Source organism: Biomphalaria glabrata, chromosome 10 (genome assembly GCF_947242115.1).
Source record: "Biomphalaria glabrata chromosome 10, xgBioGlab47.1, whole genome shotgun sequence".
Taxonomy (NCBI): Eukaryota; Metazoa; Mollusca; class Gastropoda; family Planorbidae; genus Biomphalaria; species Biomphalaria glabrata.
In genome coordinates this window covers 6,501,457-6,522,021 of record NC_074720.1, presented here as the reverse complement: position 1 = coordinate 6,522,021, position 20,565 = coordinate 6,501,457, and the positions used below count along the sequence as shown (strand labels likewise).

General features: G+C 37.6%; 1 protein-coding gene across 1 annotated transcript in view; it reads left to right on the top strand.

The window, feature by feature from the left end:
* LOC106051433 (uncharacterized) overlaps positions 1-20,565 on the top strand; it is a 245,402-nt gene that overhangs the window by 17,374 nt on the left and 207,463 nt on the right. Inside the window, exon 2 of the mRNA XM_056043751.1 lies at positions 13,345-13,775. Within this exon, the coding sequence (XP_055899726.1) occupies positions 13,431-13,775 (345 nt within the window). The 5' untranslated portion in view covers positions 13,345-13,430. The remainder of the gene's footprint in view (positions 1-13,344; positions 13,776-20,565) is intronic.

Below are 20,565 nucleotides of genomic sequence, written 5' to 3'. Positions count from 1 at the left end.
TATTATAAAACAAAATTAAATTACCAATAATGAATTAATTGATTTTTCGTTAATTTATATTTTGTAAGTGACAATGAATAATTGTACAAAGTTTCAACTTGACCCGAGAATGGGAAGTGGGAGAAATATAACGTGTACACTATCTGTAACAGAAAGACAGACAGATTGTGTTGATATAAGATTTTGTATTTTGTTAGCGAAAAAATTGAAGTATCACTTTCTTTTCTAGTTTCTGATATCTAAACATGACAAACAAACGGACGGACAGACGGACGGACAGACCACCCTTTTCGGTTCTAAATCTTACCCTGCCTGGTCATTCCCGGTAACAGTACATTATGACAAGGTCCCCCCCAAAAAACGGATGGTTAGAGTGTTGATCAAATCAATGCCTGTTTAAGACTCCAACAAACTGAGGCATGAGAGAGAGAGAGAGAGAGAGAGAGAGAGGGAGAGAGAGAGGGAGAGAGAGAGAGGAGTTACACTTAAGTATGTTTGCTGAGCTGAACTTGGAGTTATCACCCATGCCATCAACAGTAAAACAATAGCCCCTCAACTAACTCCTCCTGCTTTCGTCTCGTTGACTCAGATCTATTTTTAGACATTCTATTACTTGCGTCTTGTCAAACGGGAGATGACCCGAGCTAGAGATGGGCTGTTGAAACTACCTGTTATCGATAGAAATAATACTCTCCATCATGAAACTACGTATCTTGTTAATACGTGGAATAGGATTAACTTAATTATAGATTTGGATTTTTTTGTACGAAGCTTTCAAATTGTTGGTTACATTTGGTTTTGTCTGTTTCGCATGTTCCTTCAGAAATGACAATGATCACGTCTCCTGCAGGAGATACCATCGGACTTAGTTCGAACTTGGTACCATCGCGATGATACTCCGAAGCGCGTACAACACGACCACACCACAAGGCCTGATGGGGAAAAGTTCTAAGATTTAAATTGTAGCTTTGTAAATAGTTTTGCATAATTTAGATTTGATCATTTGCGAACACTCTGAAATTGTGAAAGGTTTTAATAAGAAGCAGACATTTTGTATTAGAGATACGAGAGAGGGAGGAACAGAGAGAGACAGAGAGAGACAGAGAGATAGAGAGAATGAGAGAGAGACAGAGAGAGACAGAGAGAGACAGAGATAGACAGAGAGATAGAGAGAATGAGAGAGACAGAGAGAGACAGAGAGAGACAGAGAGAGACAGAGAATGAGAGAAAGACAGAGAGATACAGAGAGATAGAGAGAATGAGAGAAAGAGACAGAAAGATAGAGAGAATGAGAGAGAGACAGAGAGATAGAGAGAATGAGAGAGAGACAGAGAGAGACAGAGAGAGACCGAGAGAGACAGAGAGAGAGACAGAGAGAGAGAATGAGAGAGACAGAGAGAGACCGAGAGAGACAGAGAATGAGAGAGAGACAGAGAGAGACAGAGAGAGACAGAGAGAGTCAGAGAATGAGAGAAAGACAGAGATACAGAGAGATAGAGAGAATGAGAGAGAGAGACAGAAAGATAGAGAGAATGAGAGAGAAACAGAGAGAGACAGAGAGATAGAGAGAATGAGACAGAGACAGAGAGAGAGACAGAGAGATTGAGAGAGAGACAGAGAAATAGAGAGAATGAGAGAGAGAGAAGAGATAGAATGAGAGAGAGAAACAGAGAGATAGAATGAGAGAGAGACAGAGAGAATGAGAGGTACAGAGAGATTGAGACAGAGAGAGACAGAGAAAGAGACCAAGAGAGAAATATAGAGACAGAGAGAGACAGAGAGAGACAGAGAGAGAGAGACAAAATATAGAGATAGAGAGAGAAAGAGAGAGGGAGTAATTTTAATTGACCTGTATCTTGAACAATTGTAAGTTCAGGTAAACCGTAACTGACTAGTGACGAGTTGACCAGAAAAGATGGACAAGAGGTGAAGTGGTCTGGACAAAGAAGTAAGGGGTGCTTGTCTCTAAATCAGTGTTTCTCAAACTTTTTTGTCTGGCGGCACAGTAAAAAAACTACAAAAATTTCGCGGCACACCACGAAGAGCAATAGTTGTTTTATAATAAAAAGAAAAAAGATTCTACCTGTTTTTAAGTATTACATTTTAATGTGAAGGGTGTGCCTGTTTTCGAGAGCTAATGCGATCTAATCGAGGCTCCAAAGTCAACAAACAAACTCGCATTTCATCGTCTTTTGTAAGAAGTCTCTCTTTTCTTAGACTTGATTTCAATCAGTACTGTAATCCAAACTGACACAATCATGAAGTTGCAAATGGAAGAATTATTTTGATTGCTTTTAAACTGATCGCAGGATATAACTTGTTGATTGAAATCCAAAACACATCCAGGCTTTTCTCGGCATAACTTGACTTAAGAACTGCATCGTTTTTTAAATCAATGAGCTGCTCTACTTCTTCAGTTGTCGGATTTGTAGCTTCATTGTTTCCAAATAGATAGCTGATCCATCCATACTCATTACTTCCAACTGTTGGGAAGTAATGCTGTAATGCCGACTGCAGGTGTGTCAAAGTGTGCAGAATTTCGGGGGTGATTTCTTTATTTGAAGCGCATTCATTGTAAGTAGGTGAAGGACGCCTTTCGCGATCTTACTTTGCCACAAAGACAATTTTTCACCAAATGACTTTCAGTTTTGAGGATGCAGTGATGATGGTTTCCGATGGTCATTGAAGACTTAAATTCAATTAATTTAATTTGTCAAATAAATCAGAGAGAAATGTCACCTTAACCCACCAGATCTCGTCATGAATAGAAAATCCGAAGTCTTTTTTTTTTCAGCCTCCAAGAATGAAATCAGCTCAGCCTTAAGTTAGACGACACGCTTTAACAGTTTTCCCCTGGAGAGCCAACGAACGTTGGTGTGATACAGGAGACATTTGTAGTCTGAATCCATTGCTTCACAAAGCCCGGAGAAAAGTCGGGATACAAGCGGTCGAGATTTTATGAAGTTTACAACTTCAATCACTTGATCCAGAGCAGACATCAAATCTTTCGGCAAAGAGCTTCTGATTCAGCCTCTGTGGTGTGTGCTTTATTGCGTTTTGCTAATAACTGAGCAACCTTTTAACTTACAATCAATCCCTTTTCTGGCAGCTTTAGGTAGTTCGTAAGTGTCTTAGCTTGTTTATGTTGTTGAGCCCTGATGTTTTCCAAGTATTCCTTCAGTTGTGCTCGATGTTCCCAAATGTCTCTTCAATTTGCTTGGAACAAGCGCTTCATTCGACAGAGTTGCATTGCAGATCAGACAGAATGGCACTGGAGATTCTTCAGTTCCCGAAGATATGAAACCATATCCGATACAATCTTCTTTGTACCTTCGTTTGGTTCCTTGCTTTTCATTTAACGCTTTCGCAGTCTCATTCTTGCTAACGTATTTCTAGATGGATAACAATGAATAACGCTTATTGATAATTTGTTATTATTAGCATACACCTAACCAATTTACATGAAACACATCGCTTAGTATTATCGTTACCAATTCAAGAACTGCTGTGCGTCTGCTAAGGCGGCCAACATTTTAGTCATTATAATAATGTATATGTAGTGGACAATTACATAACCTGAATAGCTAACACCCCTTTCCGTCACTATGGAGCGATCCACTACTATTACTGGTCGTTTCAAATGGGGATGTCATCGCAACGTAAAATAAACATTTAATAGTAGGCAGATCTGTAACGCTGCACGTATGGCGTTCTGAAAACTCCCGCGGCACACCAGCAAATCTTCGGCGGCACACTAGTGTGCCGCGGCACACAGTTTGAGAAACACTGCTCTAAATGTTCAGTGGAAGCTGAAGCTGAGGGTAATGAAAGGAGCTAGTAACTGACCTCAGTATAGTGGTGTGTTGATGCTATGATGTCAGCCTCAACTACAGGAGTCTTCTTTTAACTTGTTGCTATACATTAAGTGTTTGATGACTCACACGGTTCCATAAAGTGTTAGAAATGCAATCTTTATACACAGACACTCTGTCGAAACATTTTATTCAATAACTTCAGCCAGTTTTCAACCTTTCTTGTCCATTCTTAAAACTCATTTTTTTTTTCATTTGGTAGGGGGCGCGGGGGCTGAGTGGTTAAGCGCTTGGCTTCCGAAACTGGAGTCCTGGGTTCGAATCTCGGTGAAGACTGATTTTGAATTTCGGGAATTTTAGACTTCTAGACTTTAATAACTTGCAGATTACTTCAGCCGGATCTACAACAGTCCTTCTTCATGTATCAACCTGTCTTATCTTACATGTGTTGAATGGTGCTCTGATGCGCACCATGTGTGTGGCTTGGGAGCGGAGTTACAACAATATTCTCGAGTGATGGTGTGAACTGGATCAGTTAAAGAAGCTCACATCGATAAACTTTGACAGATTTCTTGTTGTTTAGTTCAGCTTTACAATTCTAGAAAGCAAACAATGACACATTTCATCCGCACTGAATTATCTTCCTTGACCAAGGCAACCTTAGGCTGATTTATATTTCGTCATTAGTGACTTGTTCCCAAATTCGATTTTAACTATACATTCCCACAATCTGTTTGACTGTCACTTTTTCTACAGTAATTATTTCGTATGGACACCAGGAAGTATAATTTTGTTTTCTCTGCATTAGAGCTGCTAATGGGTTAAAGTTTTTTAAAATTCATTTTATATTTATTTACTTGTTTATAATTATAATAGATACATTCTTCAATTCAACTTTTGGCCTGGGCTCACTGTGAGTGAATATCTTTTTGTCTCTGTATTTTCTGATTATTATCTTCTTTATTTTAATTCTATTGTAGCATGGTTGCTTATCTTATGTAGGTGTTATATCGCTGTTATCTCTTGTTTCATCTATTGTGTTATCTCCTGTATTTTTTTTTTCTTGTATTATCACTTATAGTATCTCTTAGATTATATCTTTAGTTATCTCTTGTCTTATCTCTTTATCCGTATTTCTTTTCTTATTTATTGTGTTATCTTTTGTATAGTCAGTTGTGTTATCTCTCGAATCATCCTTTGTGTTATCTCATTAGTTTCACGACTTTACAACCGTCTTTCCCTATCTTACATATCAACACCGTGTAGACTTGCGTAAATGTTTTAACTGCGATTGTCTAAATGTCGAGACTGAAAAGAGAATGAATGCCAGAGTACATGCACTGGACTGGATACCTGTTGAGTTCATTGTTTACTTTTGGCTTGATCCTAAGCCAGATCTCCATTACGTGCACATTTAAATGCATGAAACTGTTGTCTTCACGTTAAAAGATTGATCAATAACAACAAAATCACACACACACATGCAAACAGCAACCAAAAAATAAAACAAGACTGTTTTAATATAAACCGACTAAATTAAAAAAGAAAAATATGACAATATTGAATCCAATCAATAATAAAAAAGATTTTTTTCTTTCTTTCAGCATGAATTTAAGGTAATTTATATTTCAAGTTCAACAACTCCCATATCATTTTCTTTGATACACTCCCTTGCATTTTAAACATTTTTTTTTTATTCATCTTTAAATCTGTATTAAAAAAATCTTGGTTATAAATGCCTGAATAATCCAAAACCTTGCATCCTTTAAACCAGTGATTCCCAAAGGGTCTGTATAGACCCCTAGGGGTCTACGAAGACTTCTAAAGGGGTGTACGAAAGTGATACACTAAATTGGGGATCCTAGGAGATGTGCATGGTACCTTACATACATAGATTTCGTTTAAACACGTTATGACTTAATATAATTTTCACATCCCTCCCAAAGGGTCTGTAATTGGGGGGGTCTATGAGATGTCCACGGGATGTTAGAAATGTAGATTTCATTTAAATACGTTGTGACTTAATATACTTTTCACATCCCATTAATTTAATTCTTTCATACAGAATTCAGTTATTCACCCTCGCCCTTCACACGTTAGTGAAAACAGCTCCTCAGACTCAATATTTGAGCCACAAGTGAAAGATTAAGAAATAGACGAGAAACTGTTAGTTGCGCTAAATAAAAACATTTGATAAAAATATTCCGATTCGCACAAATTATTATACAATTATTATACAAATTATTGTTAGACTAGATTTATAAAAAAAAATTATTAGATTATTTATTTCAATTTATTAATGCAATTTTTCTCAAAATGGGGGACTTGGTGGATGAGTGGTTAAGCGCATGGCTTCCGAACCTGGAGTCCAGGTTTCGAATCTCGGTGAAGACTGTTATATTGAATTTCGGGATTTTAAGGGCGTCATTATGAAATATTTCAAACTAATAAACTTGGAATTGGTAATGGACAGTAATGGTAATGCCAAGACCGATTTTGACACCCAGTCCGTCCATGAGTTAAGAAAGGATTCAAAAAGGCCATGTGAAATAAAGTTTCTACATAAGAAGTTGCGTACAATATTTATGTAGTGACTTGTAGTCTATTTATTCATGAAGCTCTTACTAAATAGAAACAAACAAGCGAGTTGAGTGCAGTATATCGTGTATAGGAAGCGTGTGAAAGAAAGACGTGGACTTTAAGATTTTGAATAATTAGAAGGTCAAACCACAGTTTTCACTGTGTGGTAAATTAGGTAATTTTTTTAGTCCAAAGAATTACATAAAACTGTCAAATTTCTAGGAAAATCGTTAGAAGCATTTACGAAATACCCTCCCACTCACACAGGAAGAGAATGCATTCTAAAAGACCATTTAGAAAAGCAAAAACAAAACAACCCATTTATCGACCGTAAAAAAACAAGAAAAAAAAAAGTCTACGTTGTTTAAGATTCACATTTAAAATGTAATCTTAGTATTTAAACCCAGGCAATAGATGCGGCGAACGACAGCGTGCCAGGTTCCCTGCAGCCAGTGGGAGATATCTCATTTAAATTGACCAGAACAAATACAAGGTTTGTGTCTTTAAAAAAAACACAGAAAGTTGTAATCACGAATTTGAAGCCGAGCAAACAAGGAAACTTTACATTGCAAGGCCACGAGACATACCCAGATTGTATAACATGTCGCTGTCTTTGACCAAATTGGAGATTTTCGTTTTAAAATGCGAGATGTTTTTCCGTTACGTGAAACTATCTGGGATCTTTAAATTCGATAATTACTGTAAGGCTGCAAATCTCAGCGAGCGACAACGAAATCTAAGCAAGCAAACAACAACATTATGATGGAGAAGGAGAATGTTCATTTCATCTAAAATACCGAAGGAGATGGCCATGAGACTCAAACGTGGACAACGAAGTTGAAAGTTTTCGTTTCAGAAGTTGCCATCTATAAGGCAGATGTTGAAATGTTATCTGGTTCTGTGGCTCGCGGTTAACGAGGGTGTCGTGTGCTGAGCACAACGACCAACCGCCTTCACTTTTCCCAAACTAATATCAGGTACCCCCAATTTCTTGTAGGGAAGCCAAACACAAATCAATAAAACAAATTCACCAGTTAGTTAATAAATTAGTGATATCTTATTAATTTTGGTTTATATAGAAATTAGAGATAAATCTTGCAGTAATGAGAGCGTTTGCAGTAATTGTTTTTTTTTTTTTTACTTTTTTTTTTTTTTTAGGATATGGATGTACATTACTGCCTAATGATTTTCTTTTCTTATAAGGGCTTCATTTACTAATTTTATTATGGTTTCGCCGAAGTGAATAGTTTAATATTTTGAGGACTGTATTAATAAAATTTACATTTTTTTTTCGGAAACTGCATTGATGATATTTTGAACGATTAAAATTTAAAGAATCGAAAACAAATTTCTTTTTCAGTAGAGAGCACAATTTAAATTATTTAAATGAAACTAAGAACACACGAAACAAAGTAATTATCTTTTTCCAATTGCGAAGTTTAGCGATAGAAATAGTTTAAATAACTTAAATAACATAAAATGTAATAAAATGATATGTCCATCGCGGTATTGATTTCCAGGACATGTTCTATCTAGACGCCTAGAAAACTTTACAAGAACTCCAAGACTGCAAACAAACTCTTCAAACAGGAATTAGAATTTCAAAAGCAGAAACTCGAAACTGCACAAAAAATCTGGCCACAAGAGAACAGCATGTGACCCTTAGAGCATAGACATTCCAGAGAAGGCTTTATCTTCCCTTTAAAAAAACACATTCTAAAGCTTGTCATTTTGAGCTAAAAGAACTTGTATGCCATGGGATGGACAGATGAAGCCATTGAGCTTGGTCCCGAAGAAGAGAATGTATCAAATATGTTCTAGTTCGCTCTGTAACAAGGCCCTGTTCTTATCTCAATAATACGAAGCTTCGATATACTTTAACTATATCGTGTTTTTTTTTCAGCGCTTTTTACATATTTATTTTTACTAAATTCATCCTTCACTATGCGTCTCCTAGAATAACAAAACAGAACACTACAGAAGAGAGATTACAACGCCCCATTGATGCAAACCAAAAACGAAGTCCTCAGACTTTTGGTGAATAGTCAATTTCAACGGACATCCATTAAAACCCATATGAGACTGTTTTAAAGGTGTATGCATAGTAATGTATGAAGACTGATCATGCCTCCTAATCTTCGTATATTTTAATTTTTTTTTTCTTTAAGCTCGGAAAGAGCGAATCTATACGTTAACTAACAAGTTCAGCGTCCCAAAGTCAATGCAATGTATCAACTAGGATCATATGTCCATTATATCATTTTGTCGTCAAACTGTGACTCAACGAATTGTTTTAATTATTATTTTAATATTTAATTGTATTTTAAGTTGTAAAATGGAGGCATTGGAGTCGCGGTGGCTGAGTGATCAAGCGATAGGCTTCCGAACCTGGGATCCTGGGTTCGAATCTCGGTGAAGACTGAGATTTTGATTTTCGGGATTTTTAGGGCGCTTTAAGTCCATCCAACTCTAATGGGTGCCTGACTAAAAGTTGTGGAACGTAAAGGAGATTGGTCGTTGTGCTGGCCACAAGACACCTTGCTTGTTAACCGTTGGCCAAAGAAACTGATGACCTTAACATCATCTGCCCTATGGATCGCAAGGTCTGTAAAGGGGAATTTACTTTACTTATGAAGCTAACTTGAGTTATTATAAAATTCAACCAATTTAGAAGCTCAGATCTAAGCAGATTAAGATCGCTTAGATGATTGTCTAATTGCAGAAATTGAAACCGATTTTAGTGTTGTTGTTTTTTTATAAATTGAAAATGAATTTTACTTTAACTTCTAACAAAATGAATAAGTTCTATATTAGAACACATGCCCGATGCTTCGTCTTGCAATTGAGACACAGATCAAAACTTTCATAATATATTATGATAAAATTATCGCTTTATTATAAATTCTAAAGGATTATCATTTATAAATGACTATGATTATTTATTGTTTATGATTGACTATGATAAATGATTTTATTATGAGTGAATAATTTATCATCTATGAATGACTAGGATACATTGTATGATAAATTGTCGTCTGGCAAGGATGCAATTAACTTATCGTTTACTAATGACTGCAATACTGTCTGATCAACACTCATAAGGACATGAATACATTGAAACATTCAAACATTTACCTGTGGTATTCCTTCAAATTGATTGATTTATAGAACTGTATCACCAGGAACTTGCAACGTCAGAGTACCGTACAAATTGGCGACGAACTATTGGTCTCCACTGACTGCAGTTTGCGACGTCACAGATTGTGTTGAGGCTTTCTGAAACGAATCCTGTCGGCAGACCCCACTTGGGGGTGGGGGTGCTTACAGCACTCCTTCTCCGACCTCCAAGTAGGCTAAGGAAGAAGGGCACTAAGGTAATTGCCCTCTTATTGGGGACGTCACTCTTTAATATTTGAGAAACTCTGAAACTTAACCACGAAACAAGCAAAGTACAAATAATAAAAATAGAGTGGGGGGGGGGGGGGGCGCGGGTGCGGTTATCAAAGGGAAGAACTCCATATTTACAACCATATATATTATTATGTAGAATTTAATTCCCCTTTTCAATATAAAAAAATATTTAATTACCAGTAATTAATTAGATTCTTTTTTTTTTAAATATTATTATAAACTTATGTTTTTATAAGGTACAACAAATCCATGAAAAGTCTCAGCCTGATCCGGGAATAGATGTGGGAGAAATAAAATGTACACAATTGTAACAGACAGACAGACAGACAGACAAAATGAGTTGATATAAGCCTTGTAAAATAAAGTGAAAGTCACTTTCATAATTTGTTTTACTGTGACTGATTGCTTTACGCCATACATAAAAGAAAAAGCAACATTTTTTCAAAATTCTTCTCACGGGGAGGGAAGCAATGTATGACTTAACGGTTTGTTTTAGTCGTTTGGTTAACGGAATAGCTGAAACTAATTACATCCATCTCCCCGTGCCCTTCCCGCCTTTCTTAATTGCGTCATTTCCGGTGAGATTTACGGAGTACTTCAAGGTGAGAATTTTGACAAACTTTAGCAAAGGGAGGCTACATTATTTAGTTATAAGTGCCTGAGTTTTCAATCCTAGTATTAAAGTGTGTAAACCAGTTTTACCAAGTCCCCGCAGGGAAAATATTTATTGTTTTTGTGCTGTTTCTATGTCTGCTCTCTCACTTTCAGAAAATAAATTCTTTAGCATCTTCATCGTGATTGAAAAAGGCACAACGTCTCGGTTTTCGGAGAGCAAAGTTTTGTAAAATAAAGTATGCTGTGACAGGAGGGACAATAAGGGTGGCTACCTTTATTTTTTATTAGAGTTAGTCCCCTTTATTACTTGATTTAAGTCCCTGTTAACTGTTTACAATTGCCACTCTTGAGTCTTTCAACTGACCAGTGTAGTTTGAACTAAATCTCTATAACGTTTAACTAATGCTTGTGTTGTTGTACTATTGCTGTGTTACTCAAGAGGAGTGTGCCACTGTTGTGGGAAGAGTATTTCGATAATGAGCTAAGTAGACTTTATTTTTTTGTTAGTACGAATTTGGTTTATGTAAATTTCGATTGACGGTGCCCTCACTGCGGGGAAGAAGAGTAAACCGTGCCTCATATTCTGTTTGACTGCCCCAGACTTGCTGATCTCCGTCTTGACAGGTCTGGGAAACCACAAATTCTCGAGCTGTATGGTGACGTGTACGCACTACGCAAAACAGTAGAGTTTTTGTCCAGGGCTTTTGCAAGAGAGGATTTGAACCTCTCAAGCCCACACTCAAATGGAGTTTAATGATGATGATGATAATGATGATGATGATGATCTCCCGATCTTCATTTGTTAATTTCTAACGTTTTGATTTTTTTTAAATTTAAATTCGTTTTATCGCGTCCATATTTTTATGTTTTCGTTTTTTTGTTCCTTTTCTTTCTCTTACTTTTTCCATTGCGAAAACCGGATGTAAAGATAAAAATGTAAACAAAGGGCAGATTACTGTGATTAATTTTTGAATGAAAATCTTATCTTTATTTTACAGACGTTACTTCAAAAAAAAAAAAAAAAAAAGATGATTACGTCCTATACGTCATGCATCTAGTCGAGCATCTAGTCATGCATCTAGTCATGCATCTAGTCATGCATGTTAACCAATTTCTAATGTAAAAGCATTCACTCTACCATTTCTGACATTTCATGCTCTAGTTTTAAGAACTTGAATACCAGACAACATTTTTTTAAAATATATATTTTTTATGTTATCGTCTGTTTGACTGAAGGTGTAGACAATTATTTAAAGTCTTCATGATATTTCATAACATTTCATCTGTGGACATGCGCAGTAATACAGTTCTCCAAACCGAGACAGCTAGAGATAGCTGATCGATATTTCTACAGAATCATCTTAGGGAGTTGCCTCCATGTATGAGATATATCATACGTGACTTGAAATACTGGCACACATTCAAGACTTTTCTTTTCTGCTGCAACAGCAGCATTGTAAAGTAAAAGAAAAGAAATGAAAAAAGAAAAGTAAACTTTCTTCACTAACAACAAGAGTCTGTCACGGAGATCTTATGTTGATCTCTTTAACAGGATACAGTACTAAAACTTTACTTTTATAATTTCTGCTTTAAAGCCTTCGTGACTTACATAAATATGCACATTTTGAAAACCAAATGACTAACTTAAAAGAATTCCAATTTAAAAAAAAAAAAAAAAATACAATCAACTCTCCAGCTTACACTGTAACTTAAATGTCTCTTGCAGTTTCATTTCTTTGATGGGTCGATAGCTGAAAGCTAAAAAGTCTCAGAGTAGACAGCGAGATGTGGGAAGTAGCCAAAAAAAAAAGCGGTTACGTTGATTTAATTATCGGGATTTTCACGCCATTCGATCAAACCATCCATGATGAATAAATGAAATTTGTAGGAGCCAAGTCTACGGCAGACGAGAGAAGAAAGGAGGGTGGGTGGGGGATAGGTGGGGGGTTCATAGAGACAACGCAGATACTTTTTTGCTCTTTAATCTAATTACTACCCAAAGGACTCAGCTGACTACAAAGTTATGAAATTAAAGTCAAAGTCTACCAAGAACCAATTTCATTTCGTTCTATTCAGTAAGTTGTCCATTCAACTTTTTAAATTACCAGTATTTCTAGACTATGAAAACACAGCACAAGTAACATACGGATTGCTTGTTTCTGGCGAAATCATAACAATGAATGGACCTCATTCACCAATTGTAAACAAACAACATTTAGTCACGTGATAATATTGATAAAACAACGAAAAAAACCAACTGTTTCGTGATAGCCTGTGTGTATTAAAAATTAGCTCGTAAGAGATAGAGAGAGATAGAGAATCACGTGGCTAAATGTTGTTTGTTTACGATTTGTGAAGGAGGTCCATTGTTCCCACATTATCATATTCGCTACCCATGTGTAGCCTTGGTGTGTCAGGTGACGTCTAAGGAATTGGTGGTCAACACAGCGCTGTGAACATATCTTTCTCAGGCTTTTCTTCTTCTTCTTCTTCTTCTTCTAGCCAGCTTTTTGCTGCTATTCAGGCTTTCAGAATGATGTCTTGACAAAGATTTACTTCCTTATCAAGTTACGTGGCCTCATCTTTTGGTCAACAGAGACCATAGCAGTACAAACTAAGTGAAGAAACATATTGATTACAATAATTTAAGCCACGCAGTCTAAATTATCGTTGAGTCTCATGTATTGTAAAATGTTTTACATGTTTCGAATGTTCCTTCAGAGTTAAACATAATCTACTTTCTAGTCCGAAACTTCCTCAGAACGACAGGGGGGTGGCAGCGGACATAGTATGAGCACTGGACTATCGAGCCCACCGAACAACAGTCCAGCGCTTACCGCACAACCCTAATGTGTATGTAACTCATTTCATTTAATTTCATTATAAGTTGCTTCAATATTCTTTTCTTTTTTGGGTTATTTTGCAGATTCGAATTGCTTGTTGCAAACGAAACGTCCGGTTCCCATAGCAAGTACTGCGTCATGAGCCTGGTTCCGGTGTGCTCCTAAAGGGATGCTGCACATCTTGAAGTTAGCATGTACTGACCACAGCCGCTACGCCTGCATCGCCTACTCCGCCTGGATTACCTCACCGCTATTAGGATGCCCCTGTCCTTGGATTATCTTCTCCTGTGACATCGACTTCTCCTCACTTCTCCCATGGGAGGGCCCGAAAACGCCGCTGACGGATGTAGCTGGGTGCGTTTCCTCCCATGAAGTTTCCAGAGGTGTGAACTGTTTCTTCGATTCTCGGATTCTTTTCCTCGGCTGTCGACAAACAACTGAAGCGCAGGGGCGGAGAGCCCTGGGAATAAGTGCCATTATGTTTCGTTCAAAGCGGAAGGATAGTGCTATTAGGGTAAGTCAACATTTGTTTTCTTATAGTGACAATAAAAGTAAAGAGTATTGAGTGCAGACTAGGGGCACATCACTCTTTTTAAATCTCCGATTTACCTACTTCTCGTTCTTGAATTCCCACATCAACAAGTATCAATATATCTAGGAAGCATAAAAAGGAAGTTGTTTTTCATTTAAAATAGTAACAACAATTTAGAAAGGGAAGAAAAATAACGTAACTATCAAGTAGCAATGTTAATAAAAATATAAAACAACAACTTTTAACGAGAACAACAACAACTAACATCAGGAAATAATGACAATCACTACAAAGACAAATTAAAAACAACACATTAACAACAGCAGCAGCAAAAATAGCAACTATATCAATAATAACAAAAACTTACTTTTACCAACTACACTAACAACAACTAATGACAAGCAGAGAAACAACCAATAAGAAAAAAAAAACATCAACAAAAACAATAAAAACACCAACTAACAAATACTATAATAAACATAACAGGAGCAGCAACAACATGATCAACAACAACAGCGACAACACCTACATCAGCTAACAACAACCACAATAACAACTAACAAAAAATCTATAGCGAAAACAACAGCTACAGCAACAAATGAAACAATTAACAAAAAAATATTAACAGCAACAGCAGCAACAGAAAGATCAACAATAGCAAAAGCAACTAAAGCAATAGAGCGAAGCTAGGGACTTGCCATCATTTGGGGGCTCATGGGACTTGGCCTCTTTAGGGGATCCTACATTTTGACATTCGATATCATGACATGCGATAATGGCGTAATATTTAATATTTTATGTGAATAAAAAAATTCGAATACTCATTTGGTGGGTTTTCTAATTATCCTGCCCCATTCCTTCCACCATTGCTACGCCACAGGCTGAAGCCAAAACAAAATGTAGCACAGAGAATGCAATGATTTTAAACTGTGTCATTAGTCCTAACATTTCAAAGACTTGTATCGCTCAAGCTTAAATTATGCATGTACTTTCATTTTGAATACTGAGTAGCAAATAAAGGCAGCCTGGTCGTGCGGTTTGCACGCTGGACTGTCGTACAGATTTATCGATGGTCCCGGGTTCAAACCCTGCCCGCTCCCATCCCCCGTCGTCCTGCGGGAGGTTTGGACTAGGAAGTAATTATCTTCAACTCTGAAGGAACATCCGAAACATGTAAAACATTTTACAAACATTTTACAAGTTATATTTCTCTCAAAAGTCTGGTGATACTCAACAATTGTTACGAATGCTCTTAGATCGCTAATAACAGTAACTGCTTAGAACAAAGATCCTAAATATATCCCCCCCACAAGCTACTGTTCTAGCCAAATGCTTTAAAACAGGGGTTCTCACCCTGTGGGTCGCGACCCCCTTGGGGGTCGATTGACGATTTGCCAGGGGTCGCCAAAGACCATCGAAAAAATGGATTGTTTTTTATCTATTCTTCTATTGCTGTCTGTGTGAGCGGGGTGCGTGGGTGGGGGTCGCGGCAGAGTGGGGGATTGTAATAAGGGGTCGCCGAGCATTATAAGGTTGAGAACCGCTGCTCTAAAAGAACATTTTTTTTTAGAAATAACTTTTAAAAGTCTACGTCTAACTCACTCCTTCCCCTTCTCATTGAGTGAGCGATGCAGAAAATAGAATACAACCGGAAAGGTCATCTGAATGGTACAAATGAAATATTAAATACGTGAATGTGGAAAATCGCTTCATAAAATAGACAAATGCATGTTAACATTTCAATGCATGTGTGGAATTGTAATTTAAAAAAAAATGGATTCTGTGGGTCAGTATGACCCTGACATTCTACAATGGTAGCATGATCTACGTCATACAAAGCCAGTCACGTGTGTAGTGAATTCTACTTCTTCTTTTTTATTTAAGTTAATATCAACTCACTTCTTCGTCTGTCTCTCTGGTATCTTGTAGCACGTCATGTCTTCCACTACTCACTCTCGGAGAAGTTAAAACTTGGCACAATTATTCACTGTCCATGAAGATACACGAATCAATAAAAAAAAATTGCCATAATGCTTATTAATTTTTTATATAGAAAAGGGGAAATACATCCTGCAGTATCGTTAACTACTACTACTGCTACTACTACTACTAATAATCTTTATTATACATTAGGAAATTTTTCTTATAATTTGTGCATTACACCAAAAAAAAATTATATGGCAGTATTTGTGCGGTTATTTCCCTTATATGACCTCTGTTTTTTTTTTTTTAAAGCATTTTTTAAAAAAACATTTACCTTGTTTTTAAATTTGTCAAATTTTCTGGGCAGATTCTCTTCTGCTGAACCAGAATAAAAAAGACCGAACATGCTTCATGATAAAATGTGTGTTTGTGTGTGTGTGTGTGTGCTGGGGATGTCATCAGGGGGCGGACTGAGTGTCAAAATCGGCCCGGGCATTTCTATGCAATTCGGCCCACAAATTCTATATATGATGGGCATCCATTTCTAGGTCTACCTGTCCTCAAAGTCATTATGTCAAGTTTGATAATGTATTAATATGCATGTATACAGTGAACTTTGCATCTTTATTAGAAATATAGACCTTATGTTACTTTTAAATCGCTAAGTATGTAGGCCCTAAAAGGATGAAGCCTACTAGTAGCACTGTCTACGGATGAAGGCTATTACATTATTTCTGAAAATGTGTTAGATTAAAATGGTATTACACTGTAGAGCGAGGGTCTCAACCTTTTAGGCTCGGCGACCCCTTTTTACAACCCCCCACTCTGCCGCGACCCCCCCCCCAGCACACACACAGCAATAGAAGAACAGACAATAGCAATTCATTTTTCGATGGTCTTTGGCGACCCCTGGGAAATCGTAAATCGACCCCCAATGGGGTCGCGACCCACAGGTTGAGAACCCCTGCTGTAGAGTCTGTGAAAGATTTGTTTTTAAACACGACGATCAGAGGGCCTTTTTTAAAGAGAATATTATAAAACCTGGAACAATTTCTTACGTGCCATAGTGGCGTCGATGCGGCCATTTCGTTTGCTCTAGCGGCCCATTTGGGTGCCGGCCCACCGGGCATTAGCCCAAACGCCCATATAGCCAGTCCGCCCCTGGATGTCATAGAAGAAATACAAATAATTAATTGTGGGACCATAAAAATTTAGCACTTATACAGGACATAACAATAACAAATTAATTGCAGTACTTTATAACCCTAAACCAGTGATGCCAAAATTAAGACTCGTGGACAAAATGTGGCCCGTGGACTGAATGTGACCCGTGGAACGACTGTAGCAAGTGACGCGGTAATACCTTTGAAATTTCTTTTCGAAGTGTACGATATGGAATCGATCCTATTAGAATCGACGATTTCTTTTTGTCGATACTGCCCGTGACTGGTATATGTGGCCTCCAGTTTGTGCCTTTAAATCAGTTCACACTACAAAACATCTGTCTGTACAGACCATTCACAGACAGCTAAAAGAGTGAAACAGGATCTCGTAAAACTCCATGTGTTCTGCTATTCCTCAGTTGCACTCTAAGAGATTGTTGTTCATTTGGTTCGTTTATATGAGGCGGGGGCGTGTTTTCTATCAATCCTTGCAATCACCCCGGTGTTTCTGTTTGTTTCTGGAATTGTGCAGTTGTGTTGTGTTTTTTTACGATCTTTCACTGTAACAAAGCCAACAATTATTTTTATGCAAAAAACCCCACACCAAAACAAAACGTAAACTAATACATTTAAAAACGTGGGAAATTATATTACTTTTATTTCCATATGTTCCACTCTTCTTTTAACTGACTTACAACGGTCTGTAATCGCTTCAGTATTGAATATATCAACAAAAATTATTATCCCCTGTAAGGTTAAAAGTAAAAAATTATTCAAGAGATTTAAAGAACTAAAAATTATTTGTAATGAGGTTGGGAGTCATTTAAGTTCAAAAGTTTCTCTTATGCAATAGTTACTTGGTAACTGTCCCAAGACTGACTGTGTAAAGAAGGCAGCTACATTGAATATAAATTTAGGGAGCATTATGAAGTCCTCCAACGGAGTTTGAGACGGAGCCTAGGCCACCAAGCGATCTCTTGTATTCAGAAAAGCATTTACGAAATTCGCGCATGTACCATCAACCTCAAAGCCCTTTGCACCTCTTTAAATCTTGGCCTGTAAAGAATTAAAAAAGTAAAGTTTCCATTTCAGACCTTGCGATCTATAAGGCAGATGATGTTAAGGTCATCTATTTCTTTGGCCAACACAACGACCAACCGCCTTTACCTTCCCCAACTAAAGTCAGAGTTGGGTGAACTCAGGGGCGCCCCAAAAGTCATGAAATTCATTATCCCAGTCTTCACCGAAATTCAAACCCAGGACCCCCAGGTTTGGAAGCCAAGCGCTTAATCAATGTGCCATCGCGCCCCTTCTGGGCCTGTTGGTAATGACTAAATCTGCTTTCTGTAGCAATATATTTAAAAATACGCAACTGTATATTGTCTGAACCTTTTATGTGTGTGTTTGTGTGTGTTTGTGTGTGTGTGTGTCACTGTGTGTGTTGTTTGAATACAGGGACAAAGCACTATTTTCTTCGCGGAGGTTTCGTCTTTTATTTTATGGAACTCTCAGACTTGGCGTGCTTATAACTTTATTTACCTTGCTGGCCGTGTGTTATGCGCTCTGGACTATTTCGGGCTCGAACTCTTGCCGTCTTCCTTAGGGAGGTTTGAGCTAGAATATAATAATTTTCAATGCTGATATAACACCCGGAACATATAAAGTAAGAAGCTGTGTAGGTTGAATGTGTGTATGTGTCACATAATGTGTGTATACAAGTTACTTGACCTTAAACACAGTTCTCTGTGGCATTTTACGTCTCGAGAGACGATCTTTTCCCTTTGCAACTTCTTGTGTGACCAAAGAAGCCAAACCTTTACACACAGCTGCGGTCACGGGTTGGACATATTTAATCACCAGGCGTCGTTGTATTTTTTCTTCTTTCTACTACTGTTGTGTATGGCATCTGCGATCCCGGACCCTTCCTTTATGCTCGATCTCCATGTGGATCTATCCAGTGCTACTTATTTCCTAACTGTTAGTGTCGATTTTGAAGAGCTTCAATCAGTATATCTTAGAAGTGGGCGACCAGCGGCTCTCCTGCCTTTTGTTAGATCACCACACAGAATGTCTTGTGGAAGTCGATCTTGTGGCCAAGCCAGCCAAGACGTCTGCTGCTGAAAACAGCGCGTGCATCCCAAATCCTGCTCTTCGCAGCACTTCCTCATTGGTTATTTTATCTCACCAGACCATTTTAAAGATCTGCCTTAGGCATCAGAGGTGAAAGCTATTTAGCCTTTTTTCCTGCCATCCGCCGGTCCCAAGCCCGGGTGAGAAAGGAGGAGGGTTTGGCGTAGGGCTAGCGACCCCACCCTGTTAAACCACAATTGCTACAGAAACGTCAAACTTGAGACATAAAGAATTACTTAAGGTCAATTTACTGTCAAGTAACTCTAAAGTAACAAACGTTTTCGATACGCATTCAGTAATTAGATTTTTAAAAAAATCAACATCATAATAAGTGGTGTGATGGTAAATTGGTAAACACTTAGCATCCTAATCAAGGAGTCCTGATTTCGAATCCTGTTAAAGACTAGGATTTTGAACTTTTGGATTCTTAGGACGCCCCTGAGTCCACCCTACTCTAACGGGTATCTGAGATACGTTGAGCGGGCTGGTCGTTAGCAGACCACGTGACACCTTCGTTAACCGTCGGACATAGTAACAAAGCTTCACATAATGTCTCCATGTAACGCAGGGTCTGAAAGGACCTAACTAGCCCGCTTTTTTTTTTATCCTTACGTAAGGGACTTAGAAGAAGATTTTTACGTCTTCCGTTTATATAAGTGACTATCTAGTGACTATCTAGTGACTATCTAGTCGTTAAGAAAAAAAAAGCTATAAACTAAGTTACTGGTTTTCCTGTTGGATTTAAGCTACTAGCGCTCTAATGGCAATTATACGAGTTTGTGACAGTATAGGAAACAAAAAAATATGATTTTAATGTTTTGTATCTTTGTGAGTATTTTTAATTAGGCTTGTATTTATCAGTTCTGGCATAGGGTTTAACACTTAAGACCTGTGTCCTAAAGTGGCTAAGTGTTATGCTGGTGGTGATTCTCTTGTCGCGTGGTAAGTATTTACTATAGATTAACATCACAACTCTTTCTTGGTTTTTTTTTTTTGGTGTGAAAACAAATGATCGAAGCAACAGCTGAAAGTAAGACACATTTACCAGGATATCTCGATTAGAGCTGCCACTAAGGAAGGAGAGAGAGACAGAGAGAAAGAAAGAGAGAATGAGAAAGGGGGAGAAAGGGAAAAAAAAGAGAAAATCAAAGTGAGAGAAGAGAGAGTGAATGACAGAAAGCGAGAGAAAGAGAGAAAGAGAACAAAAGGAGAGAGAATGGCAAAGAGAGAGAGAGAAAGAAAGAGAGAGAAAGAGAATGAGAGAAAGAGAGAGAGAGAAAATGAGAGAAAGAGAGAATGAGAGAAAGAAAAAATGAGAGAAAGAGAGAATGAGAGAAAGAGACAATGAGAGAAAGAGAGAGAGAAAGAGAACACAAGGAGAAAGAATGACAGAGAGAGAGAGAGAGAGAGAGAGGGATAAAGAGAGAGTGAGAGAAAGAGAGAGATAAAGAGAGAGAGAAAAAGAGAGAGAAAGCGAGAGAAAGAGAAAGAGAATGATAGTCAAAGGGAGAAATTGAAAGTGTGGAATAAGGAATGCTCTCAGAGCATTATAAAAT